Below are 21,036 nucleotides of genomic sequence, written 5' to 3' on the forward strand. Positions count from 1 at the left end.
ATAATGAAAAGAAAAAAAGTTAGTTGAGAAGGAAAGGAAGAATAAGCCGTGAAAACGAAGAGAAATATCGTTGGTGAAAGGAAAACTGTTACGGAAAGGGAAAAAATCGCTACTTTAAGAGAAAAAAGACATCCATTCAGGAAAAAAAAACGAGAAAAATGAGAATAGGAAAAAATAAAACAAAAATATGAAAACACGTGATGAATATTGCAAAAAAAAAAAAAAAAAAACTGAATAAACGCTTCCCTAAAAACTGAAGCAAAAAAAAAGTCTAATGAAAAAGAAAAAATGAATTAGTGGGAAAACAAGAACAATTATTCGTTAAAATGGAAGAAAAATATCGTTGCTGAAAAGGAAAACTGTTACTTAATTGATTTTCCTCCTCCTTCTCCTCTTCTTCCTCCTCCTCCTCATCTTCCTCCTCCGTTTTGTCTCCTTTCCTCCTCTCTCCACACTGACCCCTTCCCACTCCTCCAAAAGAACAATTATTCGTGAAAAGGAAGAAAATATCAAAGGTGGAAAGAAAAACTGTTACGGAAAGGCAAAAAAAAAAAAAAAAATCGCTACTTTGAGAAAAACAAAGGAAAAAGAAAGTGAGAAAAAAATGAAAATAGGCAAAAGAAAAGACAAATATGAAAACACGTGATGAATATTAAAAAAAAAAATCAATAAACGCTTCTCTAAAAAACTGAAAGCACACAAAAAAATATGACTAATGAAAAAGAAAAAAAAAAATGAGCTACTGGGAAAGACAACAATTATTCGTTAGAAAGGAAGAAAAATATTGTTGTTGGAAAGGAAAACTGTTACGGAAAGGAGAAAAAACAAGATAAAATGGGAATAGGCAAAAGAAGAGGCAAAATATGAAAACACGTGATGAATATTGCAAAAAAAAAAAAAAAAAACGAATCAAAACAACAAACGCTTCTCTAAAAACTCAAACTGTTTATCTCAGTGAATGGAAAAAGCAAACAGAAAATAAATAAATCAAAACAAATGAATAAACAGAAGCGAAAAAGACACGTTGTAGATAGTGCACAGAAAATAAATAAATAAATAAATGAATAAATAAATAAAAAATAATAATAAGGAATAAATAAATAGATAAATAAATAAATAAATAAGATAAATAAATAAGGTAAATTAATAAGAACAAGGTTTAGCATTGAATTACCATTAAAAGATTCAACTAATTGTATTCATAACATTATTTCACTTTTTTTCAGCTTCGTACTAAGGAAGAGAGAGAGAGAGAGAGAGAGAGAGAGAGAGAGAGAGAGAGAGAGAGAGAGAGAGAGAGAGAGAGAGACCATCGTTCAACAGAAAAATATATCTACTAAAACTAAATAATAAAAGTGATGGTGATTCTCTACTGGTGAAAGAAGACCAGTGAGAAAAGGAAAAGAAAAAGAAAAGAAAAAGAAACGAAAAGAAAATAGCTTGAGTCTAAAACGAATACGGGAGAAGGAAAAGGAAGAAGAAAAAGAAGAAAAAGAAGAAAAAGAAGAAAAAAAAAGAAAAAAAAGAAGAAGAAGAAGAAGAAGAAGAAGAAGAAGAAGAAGAAGAAGAAGAAGAAGAAGAAGAAGAAGAAGAAGAAGAAGAAGAGGAAGAAGAAGAAGAAAAAGGAGGAAAAAAGAGAAGAACGGTGCCAGCCATTTCATACCATCCATTACCGTTATCTAACCTAATCAAACTTAACCTCACCTCACCTCACCCTCACCCTACCCCACCTAACCTTCACCATGTCTCTGTCGGCGCTGGGCAAAATCAAGGTGAAGATTGACGTGAAGCCAGCAGTGGAGAACCTCGTGTTTCGCCTCCACTACCGCTACACCTACTACTTCTTCACCGCCTCAGCGCTCCTCACCACCCTCTACAATATTATCGGTACGTATGGATGCTGCTGCTGGTGCTGCTATTGCTACTGCTACTACAGCTGTTACTATTACTACTGCTACTGCTACTACTGCTATTACTATCACCGCTGCTATGACTATACTGTTATTACTGCTGCTACTACTAGTACTACCGTTACTGCTACTGCTACTACTACTACTACTACTACTACTACTACTACTACTATTACTGCTGCTGCTACTGCTATTATTATCACTTTTGCTATTACTATAATGTATTACTGCTGCTACTACTGCTACTACTACTACTACTACTACTACTACTACTACTACTACTACTACTGCTATTACTATTACTGCTGCTATTACTACTACTGTTATTATACTGCTGCTACTGTCCCTGTTCCTACTACTACTGCTATCATACTACTTCTATTACTACTGCTCCTATACCTTCACTACTATTGAAGCAGGCAGCAGCAGCAGCAGCAGCAGCAGCAGCCCGACACACACACCTCCAACCCGTGGGGCGTGAGTTCTGTTTGAAGGTAATACAGTGTACTAACACAACACATACAATATACATATACTTCATCACTTACGATTAATTTCTTACATGACATAACAGTATTAATAAAACATCATTTCGTACCATCACTTTTGTATATATACTGGCTAGCCATGCCGTGCTGTGCCATGCCGGACCACGCCGCGCCTCACCACTCAGCCTGCCATGCATGTGCGAGTAGCGCTTAGCTCCTATGTAGTGCCCTTGGAAACAGACAGTGGGCCGGGGTTTCCAGCTGGGGGGATTGGTTATATCACACTTCACTTCAATTTGAAATACCATAAAGTGTTTGGTGGTTAATGGATTATTGTGTGGCCATGAGGGGATTCACTGAGCCAGGTGTGGCCATCACGTAACACAGTCGAGGCGCGACGCCATGCTATGCCCGCCTTGACCTCCAGTCTGCGCGGGCTGAGCCTAATCTTGCTGTCAACACAGTGGTCTTGGCGAGAAGTGATGAGCGTATTAACTCAAATCACAGACTGTTTCCAGGATAACATGACTGAAATTAGTGAGGTGCTGTTAATCCGAAAATTGACATGATTCTGTAATGATACATATGGTGATTATGGGACGTGTCACTGGTGACTGGTGACACGGTAAGCAGGCCCCAGGCTCGGTAATCAGGATACAGCACGTCATGGGTTAATGCTTCAAAAGTTTGATTTACACAAGAGATGGGAAGGAAATAGTTCTGACATGGAGTGATGGATGATTGTACGTAATAAACTCAGCAATCACACTGTTGGCGCTGAGTCAGTAGGGAACCTTTATGAAGATAAGACAGTGACGGATAAGGGTACGATAGACGTGGGTAGACACAATCCGTGCAGGGGCGGCATATGAAGGACATTATGTTACTATGTCCTTAAAGCTTCATCCTGTTCATGAAATTATCTAATCTTCCCTGAAAGCTTCTTATCAAGCCTGCAATGACAGCCTGATAGCAACACCAAGTCACAGACACACACACACACACACACGTAACCTGCCGCCGCCGGATTAACTATCACACGAGAAACAGATGAACTTAATAGGCTAACTCACTGTAGAAAAGGAGAAGGAGGTGAGGGTGTGTTGTGTTCAAAGTTTCCTTTTTTTTTTCTTTTCTTTATCAGATCTACACGATAACAAGTACAGCTAAGGCCTTTAATATTACGCGGTATGTTTCTTAGCAACTGTAGCCTATCCGCCTCCCTGTATTTCCCTGGCAGTGTAATTAATAACGCCATTTCTCTTAATTTCAAGTCGTGAAGGAACCAGCCGTGAAATAAAAGATTAGAATGAATCCAAACTGAACCTAATTTAACCTTAAAATTGAAATGTTAAGATTAATTCAATAATCTTACCTTACCTTGAGTCTCTTCTTATCCTTCAGTCCTCTCTCTCTCTCTCTCTCTCTCCAGGGCAAGTGGCAGGGATGGACACACCTCGCTTGGGTCAAAATGAGAGAGATTTGTAGAGAAAACTTGCAATATCTGTCGTTGTTTACACTGGCGAGGGAAACATGGTGGTGGTGGTGGTGATGGTGGTGATAGGCTGCGCATGGTGAGGGAAATGTTCAAATGTACCGCGCAGTGACCAGATATGAAACACGTACTGTATTCTTTCTTTATTCATTCATCTCTGTTCATTTTATCTATTGGTTATTATTTGTTTTTTAATTAATCTGTTTATTTATTCATTCATTCATTTATTTTTGCAATGTCTATATTTTATTTATCTTAAACTGTACCCAAGTCTTGTTCATTGTCTTTTTTTCTGTTTGTTTATTTTCTATGTAAGACTGGTACTGGCTAAGGGCAACACAAATGAAGAATAGGAAAAGGTTACTTGATGCCAGAGGGAAAGCAAGAAAGATCATTTAGAATTGAAGGATGTCTCCAAACCTCCCTTCTGAAAGAGTTTGTTATAGGAGAAAGGAAATACAGAAGCAAGCTGGGAGTTATTGTTATTGCTCTCATACTTGTGCATCAGATAACACAACATAACACAACACATTACTACATGACGTCCACACCTCCCATTGAATCGTAAACACGCCATTAAAAACCCGCGTCACTTCAACTTTAGCCATTTGACAGTAGTGGAGATGTGTCGCAGGGTGTTCCAGCATATGGTCCCAGTACCTCGTGTCTTGCCACTCTTGTGTAAACCTCGCGTCTCTTCCCGCCACGCCAGGCAAGAAGATCGACTGCATCTCCGGCGTGGGCTCCGACTCTTTCAACGAGGTGGTGAACAGCTACTGCTTCATCATGGGCACCTTCACCGTGGACCGCCTGCACGGCCGCCAGGTGGGCCAGGAGGTGCCGCACCCCGGGGTGGGCCCTCCGGAGATGCACGACTCCATCACCTACCACACCTACTACCAGTGGGTGCCCTTCGTCCTCTTCGTGCAGGTGGGCATGTCGCCACGCCACCCACACACTGACACTCCCATGCACTGCCTTGTCTCCCTCCCTTCCCACACCCTACTCCCACTGCCTCTTACTGCCTGCCACACACTGACTCTCCCACTGCCTCGTGCAGCCTCTAGGGGAGCTAATAATTCGTTGAGTGTGTGTTTGGTTCTGAGTATAAATGTGCTGGTGACGCCGCCTTGTAATGGACGCCTGGTGATTCTCCCCCCAGGGCGTGATGTTCTACGTGCCCCACTGGTTCTGGAAGCGGTGGGAGGGCGGCCTGTTCAAGCAGATCATCCAGGACCTCTCCATCAGGAAATACCTCGGCGGGAACCTCAAGAACTACTTCAACAGAAAGGACATGTGAGTTTGGCATCAGGGCACCGTTCGTCTCTCATTTCACCTGTGGACACTGCTTGTTTTTGTGGTTACCTGTGGATATTCGTGATTCTCTTTGTGAAATCAGTCATTACATAATTGTCGTCCCTTCAGGATCAAAACTTTGTCCAAATATGTGTCACGTACCATGAACGGCCATAAGATGTGGGCGTACCGCTTCTCCTTCTGCGAGCTGCTCAACCTGGGCGTGGTGGTGGCCACTCTCTTCTTCACCGACTGGTTCCTGGGCGGGGAGTTCCTCACTTACGGCACCAGCGTGAGTTCTGCCTCCCCTCCCCTCCTCACTCCTCACGTTAATTCTCTTTAGAACAGTGCACTCATCCTCACTTCACCGTACACAGTCTTGCCTTCACCTCATCACTCAAAGTATCTTGATTCATACTCAACACTCTCATTCTCTGCTCTCAACACCACTAACTCGTTGCTTCTCCCAACTGTAACATTTTCAAACTTTCATGTGACAGATTGATTTTTCTGTAACAGACTCTTCTACTTGACACTACCAAGCTCACACAAAAAAGAAAAAAAGTACACGCAGTTTCCTATTACCATCTTCCAACACACACACACACACACACACACACACACACACACACACACACACACACGAACCAACACACTCCTGCCTCTTCAGGTATTCGCGGTGGCGGGCCAGGACCCCGAGAACCGCACCGACCCCATGTCGTACGTGTTCCCGCGGATGGCCAAGTGCACCTTCAGAAGCTTCGGGGCGTCGGGGACCATCCAGGTCAGGGACATGATGTGCCTCATCGCCACCAACATCGTCAACGAGAAGGTGAGCACGGGGGAGGGGGCGGGCTGATGGGGGGTGTGGTAGGGCGGGGTGATGGGGCTGTGCAGTGCCTTCGTCAGGTTAGTTAGTGACTCAGCCCTGGCTCGTGTCTCCCCGCCACAGATCTACCTGTTCCTGTGGGTGTGGCTGGTGCTGCTCACCACCCTCACCTCCCTCTGGATGCTCTACAGACTCCTCACCATCCTGCTGCCGCCACTCAGACTCCATCTCCTCAAGGTAAGCCCCTCACGTCTACCATCCACTGTGACCACCACGCAGCCACACTCCCTACTCCCTTCCCTACTCCAACACTCGTGAGCCGTCCTTCCATCACCAGACACTAATGATTGATGGTTAGTGAGATTTCAAGTCATTCATCCTTTTCTTTGGGGGGAGGGCTATTTCTCTAAGGCCTTTTCTTTTTGTTTTGTGTTGCCCTTGGTCAATTTTCCCTCTTACATAAAAGGTAGTTCTAAAGAGAACCACAACTTAAGAATACAAGGACGAACATCTGGGTTTCATTTACCGCCTCTCGTTCATTGTTCTCTATATAGTAAACTCTGGAACTCCCTGCCTGCTTCTGTATTTCCAGTTTCCTATGACTTGATTTCATTTAAGAGGGAGGTTACAAGACATTTATCCCTATTTTTGGCTGTGTCTCTGGTCTGAGACAGAAACGGACACAGACAGACAGAGAGACAGAGACGAAGACAGAGACAACCAGATAGAAGCAAACACCAACCACCACCACCACCACCACCTCTCTAACAAACATAGAAACAAAGAAAACAGTCCTAAAGAGAGCCACAAGTTAAGAATACAAGGACGAACACCTGACCTTCACTTACCGTCTCTCGTTCATCTGCAGGTTCGCGTGTCACCATCAGTCAGTCATGATGTGGAGGCCATTATGCGCACAGCCTCCTTCAGTGACTGGCTCCTGCTGGTCAACCTTGCCCGGAACATGGAGCAAAGTGTGTTCTCTGAGTTCATACGGGAGTTCGCCGCTGAAGACTCCCGCACGTCTTCTCCAGGCACCGACCAGGACAACGACACTGAAAAACGCACCTCAAACTCTAACTGTAGGATTTGTGCCGCAATGGTGACGCTGGGAGTGTTGTGGGGATGCTTTAGGTTGTTTTTCCTTACAATGTCACTTGGATTTATGGGGTAAAGGTTATTTTTTTTTAGGTACTTGTTGCCCATAACCTAACCTAACGTAATCTAAGCTAACCTAACCTAACCTAACCTAACCTAATCTAACCTAACCTAACCTAATCTAACCTAGTCTAACCTAACCTAACCTAATCTAACCTAGTCTAACCTAAACTCATCCACGCAATACTCCAAGCGTTTGTGATATTACGTTACTTGCAGAGAGAGAGAGAGAGAGAGAGAGAGAGAGAGAGAGAGAGAGAGAGAGAGAGAGAGAGAATGTGGTGAAACTTTTGGTGTTCTTGATATTACGTAAGTTGCAGAGAGAGAGAGAGAGAGAGAGAGAGAGAGAGATAAATTAGTTTGTGTTATAATAAATATTTAAACTGCCTCACTGTTCCTTTCATTTTGTCATCTACCTGTTCAGTCACTCACATTCTTTACTGTTGAGGTGATCTGACACGAGAGGGATTTACGGAGACGAAACCTGCTCCTTTAAGAATGTACAAAATTTAAAAATCTTGCTTATTCTCTCGATTTTTTTAAGTGAAGCTGAAAATATCATCTGTCTCAATGCGTGCCCTGAGAACTTCATTTGTCTTTTTTTTTCACCATGTGGGCTTTTCACGGGAGTTTCTAGGCTAAAGGGGATACTTTTTGGGGTACCTCCTATCTCAAAGCCCACCCGCTAGGAAACCGTTACCCCGAGTGAGGAAGCCCAACCTACACTCGGACCGTGGACAGGATTCGAGCCCGTGCGCTTGGAGACCCCTCGGATCTCAAAATACGCATGGTTCCACTGTTAAGCATTTCACCAGTTCTTTCTTCATTCATGTATCTGTTAACTCCTTCACTGCTAAACAAGCCTTCCCATAACATTTTTTTTTTTTTTTCTGTAATGTAAACAAGACCAATAATCAGTTTTCTTCTTCACTTCTCTCTCCTTTCACGTATGTATTAACTTTCACTGCTAAATAAATCCTCCCATTCATATTTTATTTTTTCTTTACTTTTTTTTCTGTAATGTAAACAAGAACAATAATCAGTTTTTTTTCGCTCATTTCTCTCTTCTTTCACGTATTTATTAACTCCTTCACTGCTTAATAAACCTTCCCATTCTTACCTATAACTTTTTTCTTATTTTTTTTTCTTTATTTCTGTAACGTAAAGGAAGACAATTGATCTCCCATTTTATTTTCGTCTCCCTCAGTGCTTATCTCTCAAGGATATTTCAGTGGCGTAAAAAAAAAAGAAACAGCTCCCTTTTTAAATCGTTTCTCTCAATGTTTATCTTTCAAGGATGTTTATGTAACGTTAGCACCTTGAATAGCGTGACGCGTTTCCATATTCACTTTGCTTACTAATTGGTGATTTTATACAGATTCAGAAACTTATGTAGGGGATTGAAATACTGAAGACTGTGCCCATTCATCTTCTGACCTCCAATGACCCATCCTAATGTTAGTAAAATGGTCTAATGGTACACAATATTTAATCTCAAGGTAAAAATGCGTTCCAGTACTGAGGGGATTAAAAAGACACAATCAACATCCTGTCTTAGTGTTTTCCTCTCAAGAGTCTCAGCGCAAACCATTCCTTCAGTGCCGGGAAGCCTCACGAAGGGCGAATGTAGCATGAAAACAATTAATCCCTTCAGTAGTGGGACGCATTTTTACCATGTGTTTTGGGTGCGATTAGACGATCTTATCTACAGTAAGAAGGGTCTATGGAGATCAGAAGATTAATGGCCAGTCTTCACTATCTTAATCCCTACTTAAATGTCTGAAGTTGTACAGAATCACCAAATAGTAAGCAGAATGAATTTAAAAACGCGTCACAGTACTGAAGAGTTTAATGTGGTAAACCAAAGGCTGCTGCGTAACTCCTGCAATACTAGGACGCATTTCTACCTTAAGTTTTGGGTGTGATTAGACGATTTTATCTACATCAGGAAGGGTCTATGGAGGTCAGAAGATTCATGGCTAAGAGTCCTCAGTATTCTAATCCCCACACAAGTATCTGAAGCTGTATAGAATCACCAAATAGCAAGCAGGATGAATGTGACGTGGGTTTAAAGTGGTACTAATGAAAGACAAGCTGCATCCTTCAAGTTTATTCAAGAAAGCTTATAAAGAACACTGATGTAACACTCCATTGCCTGATGCTCAGTTCCTAAAGGTATGTATGTGTATATGTGCAGTAGTTTCGTTCCCTCAGCTATCACTTAATCAGCAACTATCACCGCTATCAGTTACCTTCGCCCTCAAGACTCTCCCTATCTCTTACCGCCACACCAAAAGTACCCAGGCTGGATTAAGATAGATACGGACACTACTTAACTTACTTGCCTTTAAATCATGTCCACTGCAAGTATACACACACAAACACACACACACACACACAGAGAGAGAGAGAGAGAGACAGAGAGACAGATACAAACAAACAGAGACAGACAGAGACAAAACAGACAACCCAAACAGACAACTAGGCAGAACCAGACACCAACCACTACCACTACTACCACCACCACCACCAACTCTCTAAGAAACTAAGCTACTCTCCCGAACTCAAGGTGGGGTACAAAGCTCTCCTCCTCGGCATCGTCTCCTCGTTGGCAAATGGCTTGTAGGTCCCATACATAGGAGCGCTGGGAGAATAGTCATGCACCTCTTCGGAAACCCTTGTCACTCCCTCCATAATCGTTCTGAAGTGATCTGTATTAACATTCTTCCCGATGCTGTTCAGAAGGCAGTAGTCCCCGAGCTTCATTGTGCGAAGGGCCTGCTCCATCCTAGGGGGCATTTGGCAACGCAGACGACGAGAGAGAATGGTTTTTCTCAGCCAGCCACTGAAGTACACAGCCAGATGACACAATAGCTGTTCAGGAAGGAGAGGTAGTGGTGATTTAGTTGCGGTGGTAGTGGTGAGGGTGGTTGTTTCAGTCGTGTAGTTTTGGTAGTGTTAGGAGTGTTAGTAGTGGTTGTGGTAATAGTCGTGGTGGTGGTAGTGGTAGTAGTAGTAAGAGTAGCAGTTGTTGTAGTAGTAGTACCACATAAGTAATACATGATGAATGGTACAGTACAAGACAAGATAGATAGATAGATACATACATACATACATAGAGAGGTAGGTAGATAGATAGATAGATAGATAGATAGATAAATAAATAGAAAGACTGACAGAAAGATAGATAGATAGATAGATAGATAGACAAACAGATAGACAGACAGATAGACAGATAGAAAGATAGATAGATACACGAGGAAATAAAAGCCGAGAGAGGAAGAAGGCCATGTCACTATATTTGGAAGTCACCATTACGCCTCAAAGACACCACACCAAGAGACACCATCACACCTTAGATACCCCACTACACCCCCACACCACAACTCAAAGACACAACCACACCAAGAAACAATATACTACATCTCACAACACCTCAACACCAGGAGACATCACAACTTCGACTGGGTGTGTTTTAGTGGTGTTCTGGTGGTGTTAGGGTGTGTTCATAGTGTTTTAGGTGTGTTTTGAAGTGCTTAGGCTTGAAAAATGTACCAGTGTTCATGAATATGCAAAGATATTAACTAAATTTAAACTTGTGTGAGAGAAAGATCGTGTGTAAGAGAAAGGTAACTCATTTTAAACTTGTGTGAGAGAAAAGATGGTGTGAGAGAAAGGTAAGTAGATTTAAACTTGAGTAAGAGAAAGATCGTGTGAGGGAAAGATCGTGTGAGAGAAAGGCAAAGGAATTTAAACTTGAGTAAGAGAAAGTTCGTGTGAGAGAAAAAATTGTGTGAGAAAAAGGCAACTGAATTTAAACTTGTGTGAGAGAAAGGTAAAGAAAACGACATTTATCTTTTATGCAGGAGGAAAACCAGCCCAGAGCAACAAAAAAAAAAAAAAAAAAAAAAAAAAAAGGCCCATTTGAGTTCCCCTTAGAGTTATGAAGATTTAGCCGAAATTAAGGAACAAATGCCTTGAAACCCACCTGGAGACAAGTGATGATGGTGAGGATGATGAACCAAACCCACATGATCAGGAAAATCTTCTTGTTGATGATGTTCTGCGGCATGATACACAGGGCGTCTTCTGGTTTGATGGTGCCTGAGTCGCCGTGAACGTAGAAAGTGCACTTGGCTCTGAGCGGAAACACCTCCAAGAACCGTTCATCCTTCGACACGTCTGACTGAAGCCTCTCGAAGACCTGTGGACATAACGAATATCTTTTAAAACTAGGAATCTCTATCTTTTTTTAGGTAGGAGAGAAGTTGAGGTGTGAATTAAACCTTTCGAAGACTTGTGATCGATGTGAATCTCTCTTAGAACTGTAGGAATCTGTCTTTTTTAGTTGGGAGAGAGGTTGAGGTGTGAATGAAACCTTTCGAAGATCTGTGGACGATATGAATCTCTTTTAAGACTAGAAATTTCTCTCTTTATTACGTGGGAGAGAGGTTGAGGTGTGAATCAAGCCTTTCAAACATCTGTGGACGATATGAATGTCTAAGAACAGCAGAAATCTCTCTCTTTTTCGGTGGGAGTGATGTTGGATGTGGCGTTTCGGGGGATAATGTTGTATGTGCGGTCTGATTGAAACCTCTCGAAATTCTGTGGACATTACAAATCTCTCTTAAAACTTCACGAATCTCTCTCTTTTTTAGATTGGTGAGAGGTTGAAGTCTCTCGAAGTTCTGTGGACATTACTTCACTAATTTCTCTTTTTTTTTTCTGGGAGTGGTGTTGAGGATGGTGTTCGTGGGGCAGGGTTGTATGTGAGGTCTGAATGAAGCCTCTCGAAGATCTGTGGACAATTTGAATCCCTCTCTTAGAACGCTATAAATCTCTCTCTCTCTCTCTCTCTCTCTCTCTCTCTCTCTCTTTTTTTGGTTGGGTGGAGTTGGAGTAGTGTTTGTGGGTAAAGGTGTATATGAGGTTTTCTTCGTCCATTAGGGTTTAGGAGTTCTTGTTTAGCATTTAGGAGTCATTGCCGTTACTTCTTGATCCTCTTTCCACTCTAAGATCGTAGTCATGGATTCGAACCCGTGCGAACTTAATCAAACCCCCTCTAATAAAAAAAAGTAAATAAGTAAATAGATAAATAAATAATAATAATGATGATGATAATGATGATAATAATAATAATAATAATAATAATAATAATAATAATAATAATAATAATAATAATAATAATAATAATAATAATAATAATAATAATAATAGTAATAATAATAATCAAACCAAATAAAATAAAATAAAACAAAAAGTAAATGAAGAAATAAATCGAGAGAGAGAGAGAGAGAGAGAGAGAGAGAGAGAGAGAGAGAAACACAGACCTTTGAGCCGTAGTCCATGAAGGCGCCGTTAAAGAACTTATCCATGAGTATCATCTGCATCACCACGTTGACAAGATACAGACACTCACACATGAAGTGGCCCAGGAAGTACCTCGTGTTCATGCCCCAAGACTCCTTCAGGTAGCTGTCAGGGGAGATGAAAAGGACCATAAGGTTTCAGAAGGATAAGACAAAGGGTCAGGAAAGAACGGTAAGGCAACGTGACAGAAGAACAAAAATTAAATCACTGTCTTCGCTCTCACATAAGGTTTGAGTCGACAAGTGTGAGAAAAGACCAAGCAGGAAATGTGACAAGAAAAAGAGGAACATTTATAACAAGGATAAGACAAAGGTGAGGAAAGAACGAGAAGGCAACGTGACAGAAGAATATCCTTGCTCTCACATAAGATTTGAGTCGACAAGTGTGAGAAAAGACCAAGAAGGAAATGTGATAAGAAAAAGAGGAACATAAGGATTTAGAACAAGGATAAGACAAAGGATGAGGAAAGAACGGGAAGGCAACGTGAATGAAGAATAAAAGGTGACCAGTATCCTTGCTCTCACATAAGCTTTGAGTCGACAAGTGTGAAAAGAGACCAAGAAGGAAATATGACAAGAAAATGAGGAACATTTAGAACAAGGATAAGACAAAGGTGAGGAAAGAACGAGAAGGCAACGTGACAGAAAAACAAAAAGTAAATCAGTGTCTTTGCTTTCACTAATAACTGGAAGAACAAGATTTCAGAGCTAACAGGGGTTCATTACTATCTTCATTCCAGGTAACACTGCAAATCAAGAGGATAAAGTTACAGAAGAAGAGAAAAGAAACAGTAAATCAGTGTCTTTGCTCTCATTAATAACTAGACCATAAGAATTCTCTGTCTTTACTCACGCTAACAACGAAAATCAAGAATGTTACAGGAAAAAGAATTGAAAAAGAAAATTTGTGTCTTTGCTCTCACTGATAACTAGAAGACCATAAAATTTCAAAGCCAACGAAGGTTTATCACTGTCTTCATTCCAGGTAACACTGCAAATCAAGAGGACAACGTTACAGAAGAAGAAGAAGAAGAAGAAGAGAGAAGAAAAAGTAAATCAATATCTTTGTTCTCACTGATAACAAGAAGTCTATAAGGAATTCAGAGCCAACAAGGATTTATCACTGTCTTCACTCACTCTTGTAACAACGAAAATAAAAAGAAATGTTACAGAAAGAAAAAAAAAGTTGATTAGTGTCTTTGCTTTCATTGATAACAAGAAGATTACAAGATATCAGAGCCAACAAGGGCTTATCACGATCTTCACTCTGGTAACTGGAAGGCAACATTGGGAAGGAAGACACTCATACGAAAGAGAAAGCCAATACCTGAACTCCCGATGAAGGGATATCCGTAATAATGGTAAAAAATGAAAGGATGGGAGTCACAGAAGATGGTACAAAGAGACATAAACACTTGAAGGATAAGAAGAATAGGCGAAAGAAGACGATGACAGGGTTTACACATCACATATACTCACGCGATCATGTTCTTTATCTTCTTATCGAAATCCTCATCGAAGAGAGACTTGTTGACATCCTGCAGAAGGTGATCCACTTGCTTCCCCTCCATGTTCTTCCACAGGTAGTGAGGCAGGTAGAATAGACCAGCCTGCAGGTAATGGGAGGTTAGGTGGATCAATGAAATAAACAGTGAAACGTACAATCAAAATAGACAACTACAATTAATTAGGCAATGAAAAAAAAATAAAACAGGTAAGTGGATTAAAGTTTACAGAAACGTATGAAGAGGTGGATGAATGAAATAAACAACGAAACATGCAAATAAAATCGACAAATACAATTAAGTAGGCAGCGAAATAAAACACGTAAATGCATTAAAGGTTAGAGGAACGTATGAAGAGGTTGATGAATTAGATAAACACTGAAATAAAACAGACAAGTACATTGAAGAGGTGGATAAATTAAATAAACAGTAAAACATACAATTAGTATAGACAAATACAACCAAGTGAAATATACAGATCAATGCATTAATGATTAGTGAAACGAATAAAAAGATAGATAAAACAAACAGAAGCAAATACATTAAAAGATAAGTAAATTAAATAAATAAACAGTGAAATATACCTGTAAATACTTTGAAGGTTATGAACGTATGAAAAAAAAAAGATAAATTGAAGAGCCACTAAAACACACAGGTAAATAAATGAGACAGGTGAATAAAAATAGGTGAGTGAAATAACCAGTGAAATATACAGGTAAATATATGAAAGACAGGGAAATGCTTAAAGGAAAGGTGAGTGAATGCAGGACAAGTGAATGAATGAAAGACAGGTGAGTGAATGAAGGACAGGTGAATGCTTGAAGGACAGGTGAATGCTTGAAGGACAGGTGAATATATGAAGGACAGGTGAATGAATGAAGGACAAGTGAATATATGAAGGACAGGTGAATACATAAGACAGGTGAATACATGAGAAATAGATTAAATAAACAGTGATAGATAGGTGAATTAATGAACAGTAAGATCTACAGGTAAACGCATTAAAGATTATGGGAGAGTATGAAGAGATAGGTGAATCAGCCTCCTCAGTACCATGACACGTTTCCATATTCATTCTGCTTACTATTCTGATTCTGCACACCTCCAGAAACTTACGTGGGGATTGAAATATTGAAGATTCTGGCCATTAATCTTCTGACCTCCATAAACCTTTCCTAATGTAAATAAAATCATACTTGGGGGATTTAAATAGTGAAGACTGTGGCCATTAATCTTCTGACCTCCATAGACCTTTCCTAATGTAAATAAAATCTTCTAATCACACCTAAAACTCTATGTAAAAACACGTCCCTATACTGAAAGGGTTAACCTCTTCAGTACCATGACGTGTTTTCATATTTATTCTGCTTAGTATTTGGTGATTTTATACAGCTTGAGAAAATAATGTGGGGATTCAAATAGTGAAGACTCTGGCCATTAACCTCCCGACTTCCATAGACCCTTCCTAATGTAAATAAAACCGTCTACTCACAGCCAAAACTCATGGTAAAAACACGTCCCAGTACTGAAGGGAGTAAACAGTGAGGTGTACAGGTAAATAATTGAAGTCTTACCTGTATGGCCAGCACTATGGGGACCCACTGGTAGTAAGTGTGGACTCGCTTCTCGTGGATCTCTTCATTGTAATGTCCCAGTCCATCCAGTCCTGGCGAAGGGAAGAAAGAGAGGCAGTGTTATAGTACCTGCGAATGAGTGGGTCCTTTTTCTTTCATATTTTTGTTACCCTCGGCCACTAACGTTCTTCCACTCATCGCCTCCCACGCTCAACACTAACCCCTTCAGTACCACGACTCGTTTTCATATTCATTTTGCCTAATATTTGGTTACTTTATACAGCTTCAGAATCTTACTGGGAGATTGAAATAGTGAAGACTGTGGCCATTAATCTTGCATAATAAAAAGTAAGGAAGAGACACAGTGAGACAATGAGGAACGATGAGACGGTATCTAGACAGCAAGGGAGAGTTTAAACAGAACACAAGACAGTATCGGGAATGAGACAGTTTTGAAGCTTTTGGCTAACTCTATTAACCCCTTCAATACTGGGATACATTTTTATCTTGAGATTTGTGTACGATTAAACCATTTTAGTGACATTAGGAAGGATCTATTGAGGTTAGAAGATTAATGGCCACAGTCTTCACTATTTTAATCCCCCACATACAAGTTTGTGAAGCTGTATAAAATCACCAAATAGTAAGCAAAATGAATATGGAAACGCGTCATGGTACTGAAGGGGTTAATCTCTTAAGGAACTGGCAATCAAGTGGGTCTTTTTCATTCATATTTTTGTTGTCCTTGGAACGATTAGACACACTCTCTCTCTCTCTCTCTCTCTCTCTCTCTCTCTCTCTCTCTCTCTCTCTCTCTCTCTCTCTCTCTCTCTCTCTCTCTCTCTCTCTCTCTCTCTCTCTCCACACATTTGTCTACATATATTCGTACACAACATTCTCTTTCCTTTTTTAAATTTTTTCCTTTTCTATCTTTTCTTTTTTTCATATTTTCTCCTTTTTCATCTTTCTTTTGTTCCTCCTTTTTTTATCTTTATCTTTATCTTTTCCTCTTTTTTTTTTAATCCTTGGTTGGTAAATTATTTGTGTTTTCATTTATTTTCTCTTTATTGGTTCTTTCTTTTTTTTTCGTTTTTTTATGTTTAATTTTTGTCTTTTTTTCTCTTTTTCATCGTTGGTCGATTTATTATTAGTGTTTTCTTCTTACTTTTCTTCTTTTTTTCTTTTTTCTTTTTCCTTCTTTGTGGTTTTAATCTTTTCTTCTCTCTCGTTCTTTTTTATCGTTAAACTTTCATATTTTCCTCCTTTTTTCATCATTTTTTTTTTCATTTCTTCTTTTCCTGTTTTGTAATTTGATGATGTTTTTTTATCCTTTTTTTCTCTTTCTCTCGTTCCTTTTCATCGTTAAACTTTGATATTTTCCCTTTTTCATCATTTTCCTTTGATTTGCTTGATTTATTTTCTAGTGTTCTTTTTTTTTCCTCCTTCGTAATTTGGTGACACGTAAAATGATGGAAACTTTTCATTTCTCTCGTGTTTTATTATTATTTTTGTTATCGCTACAATTATCATATCTATTTTGTACTGTACGTATTATGTTTGTTTTGCTTTTTTTCCTATTCTCTCTCTCTCTCTCTCTCTCTCTCTCTCTCTCTCTCTCTCTCTCTCTCTCTCTCTCTCTCTCTGTTATGCTTTTCTACGTGTATTATTTCCATCGTGCAGAATTCCTTTCATCTCGCTTCACCTTCCACCCTCTCTTCGATCCACTAACGTTCTTCCACTCGTCGCCTCGCACGCTCAACACTTACCCCTTCAGTACCATGACGCGTTTTCATATTCATTTTGCTTACTATTTGGTGACTTTATACAGCTTCAGAATCTTACTGGGAGATTGAAATAGTGAAGACTGTGGCCCTTAATCTTCTGATCCCTCATAGACACTTCCTAATGTCAGTAAAATGGTCTAATAGTACACAAACTCAAGGTAGAAATGTGTCCTAGTATTAAAGGGGTTAATGGTGAATGAAGAGACAAAAGCTAGGCAGACAAGACTCACCATTCGTGGTGTTGATGGTGAAGGTGGAGGTGATCCAGCAGTAGGTGTTGATGTACTTGGAAGCGTCATTGCCCTTCTGCATGCACTCCACGGCGTCCCCGATGTACTCCTTGGCAATGACCAGCAGCCCGGCCATCAGGCAGAAGGTGGTGCTCCATTGGTAGTGCAGGCGCGCCGTCACGCTGTCCACCACTGTGCGGGAGTAATTCACCTTGGCCACCGCCGCCAAGGCACCGACCACCTTCAACACCATCCTGTTCTTCGCCTGGCGCTTCTGACTCTGACTGGCACTGTGGCACCGAGGGACAAAGGAAAGGCAGCTTCTCAGAATTGCACGCTTCCAGTCACCGCCAGCTGCTTAATTGCCTGCACCAGGAAGCTTTGCTGTGGACTGTCCTGTGTCTTGCGCCAGGTCACCGCTGAGCACTGCGCCTGATGGGTGATTTGGCCTCAGCAGAAAGCGGTGGTCAATGTTATGTGCTGCGGCGAGGCGTGGCACTCAGCACTAAGAGTCAGCGGGCAACACACTGGCCTGGACAGGATGTGGCTTCCTGCACTGTAAGAATGGAGATCACGTCATCTACACACACCACTCACCAACGAATTGAACGCTAACAAGATAATCTATCATGTAAACTCTAAAAATTCGCAGCTCTCTCACTAACCATCCCCGTGTGATCTGCGGCGTGTTTTGCAGAAGGAACTTTTTATCAAGTACATCGTTAACAGTGCGCAGGTGTGGCCGGCGGCGGTGACGTGCGTAGCGTCACATCCTGCGATATGTACGGCTTTTCCGAGGAGCAAGCCCCCTCCCCCCCTTGCCCCGTTTACTACAGCTCTGCTCTTCCCATGGAGACAAAGACCAAGATTACTTGATTAAGTGTGTCTGTCGCTCAGGACAACCATTTATTTATGTGTTTCTTGTTGCCTCTGACTCCTTTGACGAGGAAGGTTTCAAGTCACTTCACTTTAACTTCCTTCCATTGCTATTTGGCTCATCTCTCCTTCCATCTCTCCTTCCACTACTACTTGGCACTTCTTTCCCTAATCACTCACTCCTTCAAGACATCCCTTTAGTTCTATAGCCACTGCCAAACATTCTGGCTAGAACTCATGGTAAAAAACTAAAAATATCAGAAGAACCACTAAATCACTCATAAAACCATGGTATCTTCAAGGATTGCGCATTTTTCCTCATTGAATAAAACTCTTTGCTTAAATTAGTGAAGACTCCGGCTATTAATCTTCTGACCTCCATAGATCCTTCCCAATATAAATACAATCGTCTAATCGTACCCCAAAACTCACGGTAAAAAAAGCGTCACTATACTGAAGGAATTAAAACCCTCGTGACAACCACCACGGAGTACCAGCATAGTTACAACAACCATTTGGCACCGAAATGTTTGCTAGTACGGCTCCTGACACGAAGCAGAGACAAAGGCCCATATTCTGAAACCCTTCCGCGCCTCACAGCACCGTCACAATTTTCCAAGGGCTCTATTTCAAGTGACACGGGTTTTTAAGGATGCTTTTGTAACTCTAGTGACATGTTAACAAGTTCTCTGCATTATCAACAGGACAAATACTCTTTTCAAAGGGCTTTAGTTGAAATGACACGGGTTTTTAAAGATATTTTTGTAACTCTAGTGACATGTTAACAAGTTCTCTGCTTTATCAACAGGACAAATACTCTTTTCAAAGGGCTTTAGTTGAAGTGACGCAGGTTCTTAAGAATGTTTCTGTAATTCTAGTGACAAGTTAACAAGTTCTCTGCTTTATCAACAGGACAAATGTTCTTTAAAACTCAGCTAATCGTCTCTGTAGTCCTTAAAAATAGTCGCGGTGAGAGAGAGAGAGAGAGAGAGAGAGTTACTAAATATTGCACAAGAAAGATAACATTCTCACACGCACATCCCGCCGCCTGCCAATCAGTGCTAAAAAAGATAAACACGAAATGATACTAATTGTTCGCTATGGAATAAAAAAAAAAGAAAAAAAAAGGAAGCAAAGAAAATTCGAACACCTTGCCTGACATTATGAGCTTAGGTGTCACAAGTGTTTCTTTTTATTTGTTTTATTTATTGTTGTCTTTTTATCTCAGCGTCAGCAGTGTTGCTCCGTCATCCTCCCTGCAGCTTCAAAGTGACGCAGAAATGATACCAGTGACTTTGCACACACACACACACACACACACACACACACACACACACACACACAGAGAGAGAGAGAGAGAGAGAGAGAGAGAGTAATATCAATTTTATCTTTGTTATTATTATTATTATTATTATTATTATTATTATTATTATTATTATTATTATTATTATTATTATTATTATTATTATTATTATTATCATTATTATTATTATTATATTATACTACCACTACTACTACTACTACTACTACTACTACTACACTACTACACCACCACCACCACCACCACCACCACCACCACCTGCCACCACCACCACCACCACCACCACCACCACCACCACCACCACCACCACCACCACCACCACCACCACCACCACCACCACCACCACCACCACCACCACCACCACCACCACCACCACCACCACCACCACCACACACCACCACCACCACCACCACCACTGCACCACCACCACCACCACCACCACCACCACCACCACCACCACCACCACCACCACCACCACCACCACCACCACCACCACCACCACCACCACCACCACCACCACCACCACCACCACCACCACCTGCACCACCACCACCACCACCTGCACCACCTGCCACCACCTGCTGCTGCCACCACCACTGCTGCTGCCTGCTGCCACCACCACTGCTGCTGCTGCTGCTGCTGCTGCTGCTGCTGCTGCTGCTGCTGCTGCTGCTGCTGCTGCTGCTGCTGCTGCTACTGCTGCTGCTGCTACTGCTGCTACTAATGGAATGAAAAGAAATATGGAGAAAATGAAAAAGATGCAAAGAAATGGAAGGACAGGAAAAAAAAAAAAGAAAGAAAAAGATGAAAAGAAATTAGATACACGAAAAGGAAAAGAGAAAAGAAAAGAAAAAGAGAAAAAGAAACGGAAAGATAAGAAAAAAGAAAAAAAAAAAAAAAGAGGAAAAAAGAAAAATGGAAGGACAAGAGAAAGAAAAAGAAGAAAAAAGAAATGAAAGGATAAGAGAGAGAGAGAGAGAGAGAGAGAGAAAGGCCTCATTACACCATATTTTCCAGCTGTTTGGTGTATTTTCCCTTGCTTGTGTTCCCTTGAAATTCTCGCTTACCTCACCCCTCGCGCCGACCCAGGGCAGCCGTGACGTCACTCCTTCACAGAAAACAACCCTCAGTGTAAGATTTCCTGCCATTGTAACAGCGGAAACATCATCGTCATCAGCGTCTTCATCATCGTCATCTTCAT

General features: G+C 41.0%; 2 protein-coding genes across 2 annotated transcripts; one reads left to right on the forward strand and one right to left on the reverse strand.

The window, feature by feature from the left end:
• Window positions 1–1,235: 1,235 nt before the first annotated feature.
• Window positions 1,236–7,567, forward strand: LOC123507806 (innexin inx2-like). The gene is made up of 7 exons (XM_045261012.1): window positions 1,236–1,887; window positions 4,606–4,823; window positions 5,056–5,189; window positions 5,319–5,481; window positions 5,860–6,021; window positions 6,142–6,255; window positions 6,887–7,567. The coding sequence occupies exons 1-7, from the start codon at window positions 1,743–1,745 to the stop codon at window positions 7,190–7,192; spliced, it is 1,242 nt and encodes a 413-aa protein (XP_045116947.1). The 5' UTR covers window positions 1,236–1,742; the 3' UTR covers window positions 7,193–7,567.
• A 1,704-nt stretch (window positions 7,568–9,271) lies between these two features.
• On the reverse strand, window positions 9,272–18,176 carry LOC123507807 (innexin shaking-B-like). Its single transcript, XM_045261013.1, has 6 exons — window positions 17,639–18,176; window positions 15,625–15,716; window positions 14,025–14,155; window positions 12,507–12,651; window positions 11,165–11,380; window positions 9,272–10,050 (listed from the first exon to the last, which is right to left on the reverse strand). The coding sequence occupies exons 1-6, from the start codon at window positions 17,889–17,891 to the stop codon at window positions 9,727–9,729; spliced, it is 1,161 nt and encodes a 386-aa protein (XP_045116948.1). The 5' UTR covers window positions 17,892–18,176; the 3' UTR covers window positions 9,272–9,726.
• Window positions 18,177–21,036: the final 2,860 nt, after the last annotated feature.

This window comes from Portunus trituberculatus, chromosome 23 (assembly GCF_017591435.1).
Source record: "Portunus trituberculatus isolate SZX2019 chromosome 23, ASM1759143v1, whole genome shotgun sequence".
Classification (NCBI taxonomy): Eukaryota; Metazoa; Arthropoda; class Malacostraca; order Decapoda; family Portunidae; genus Portunus; species Portunus trituberculatus.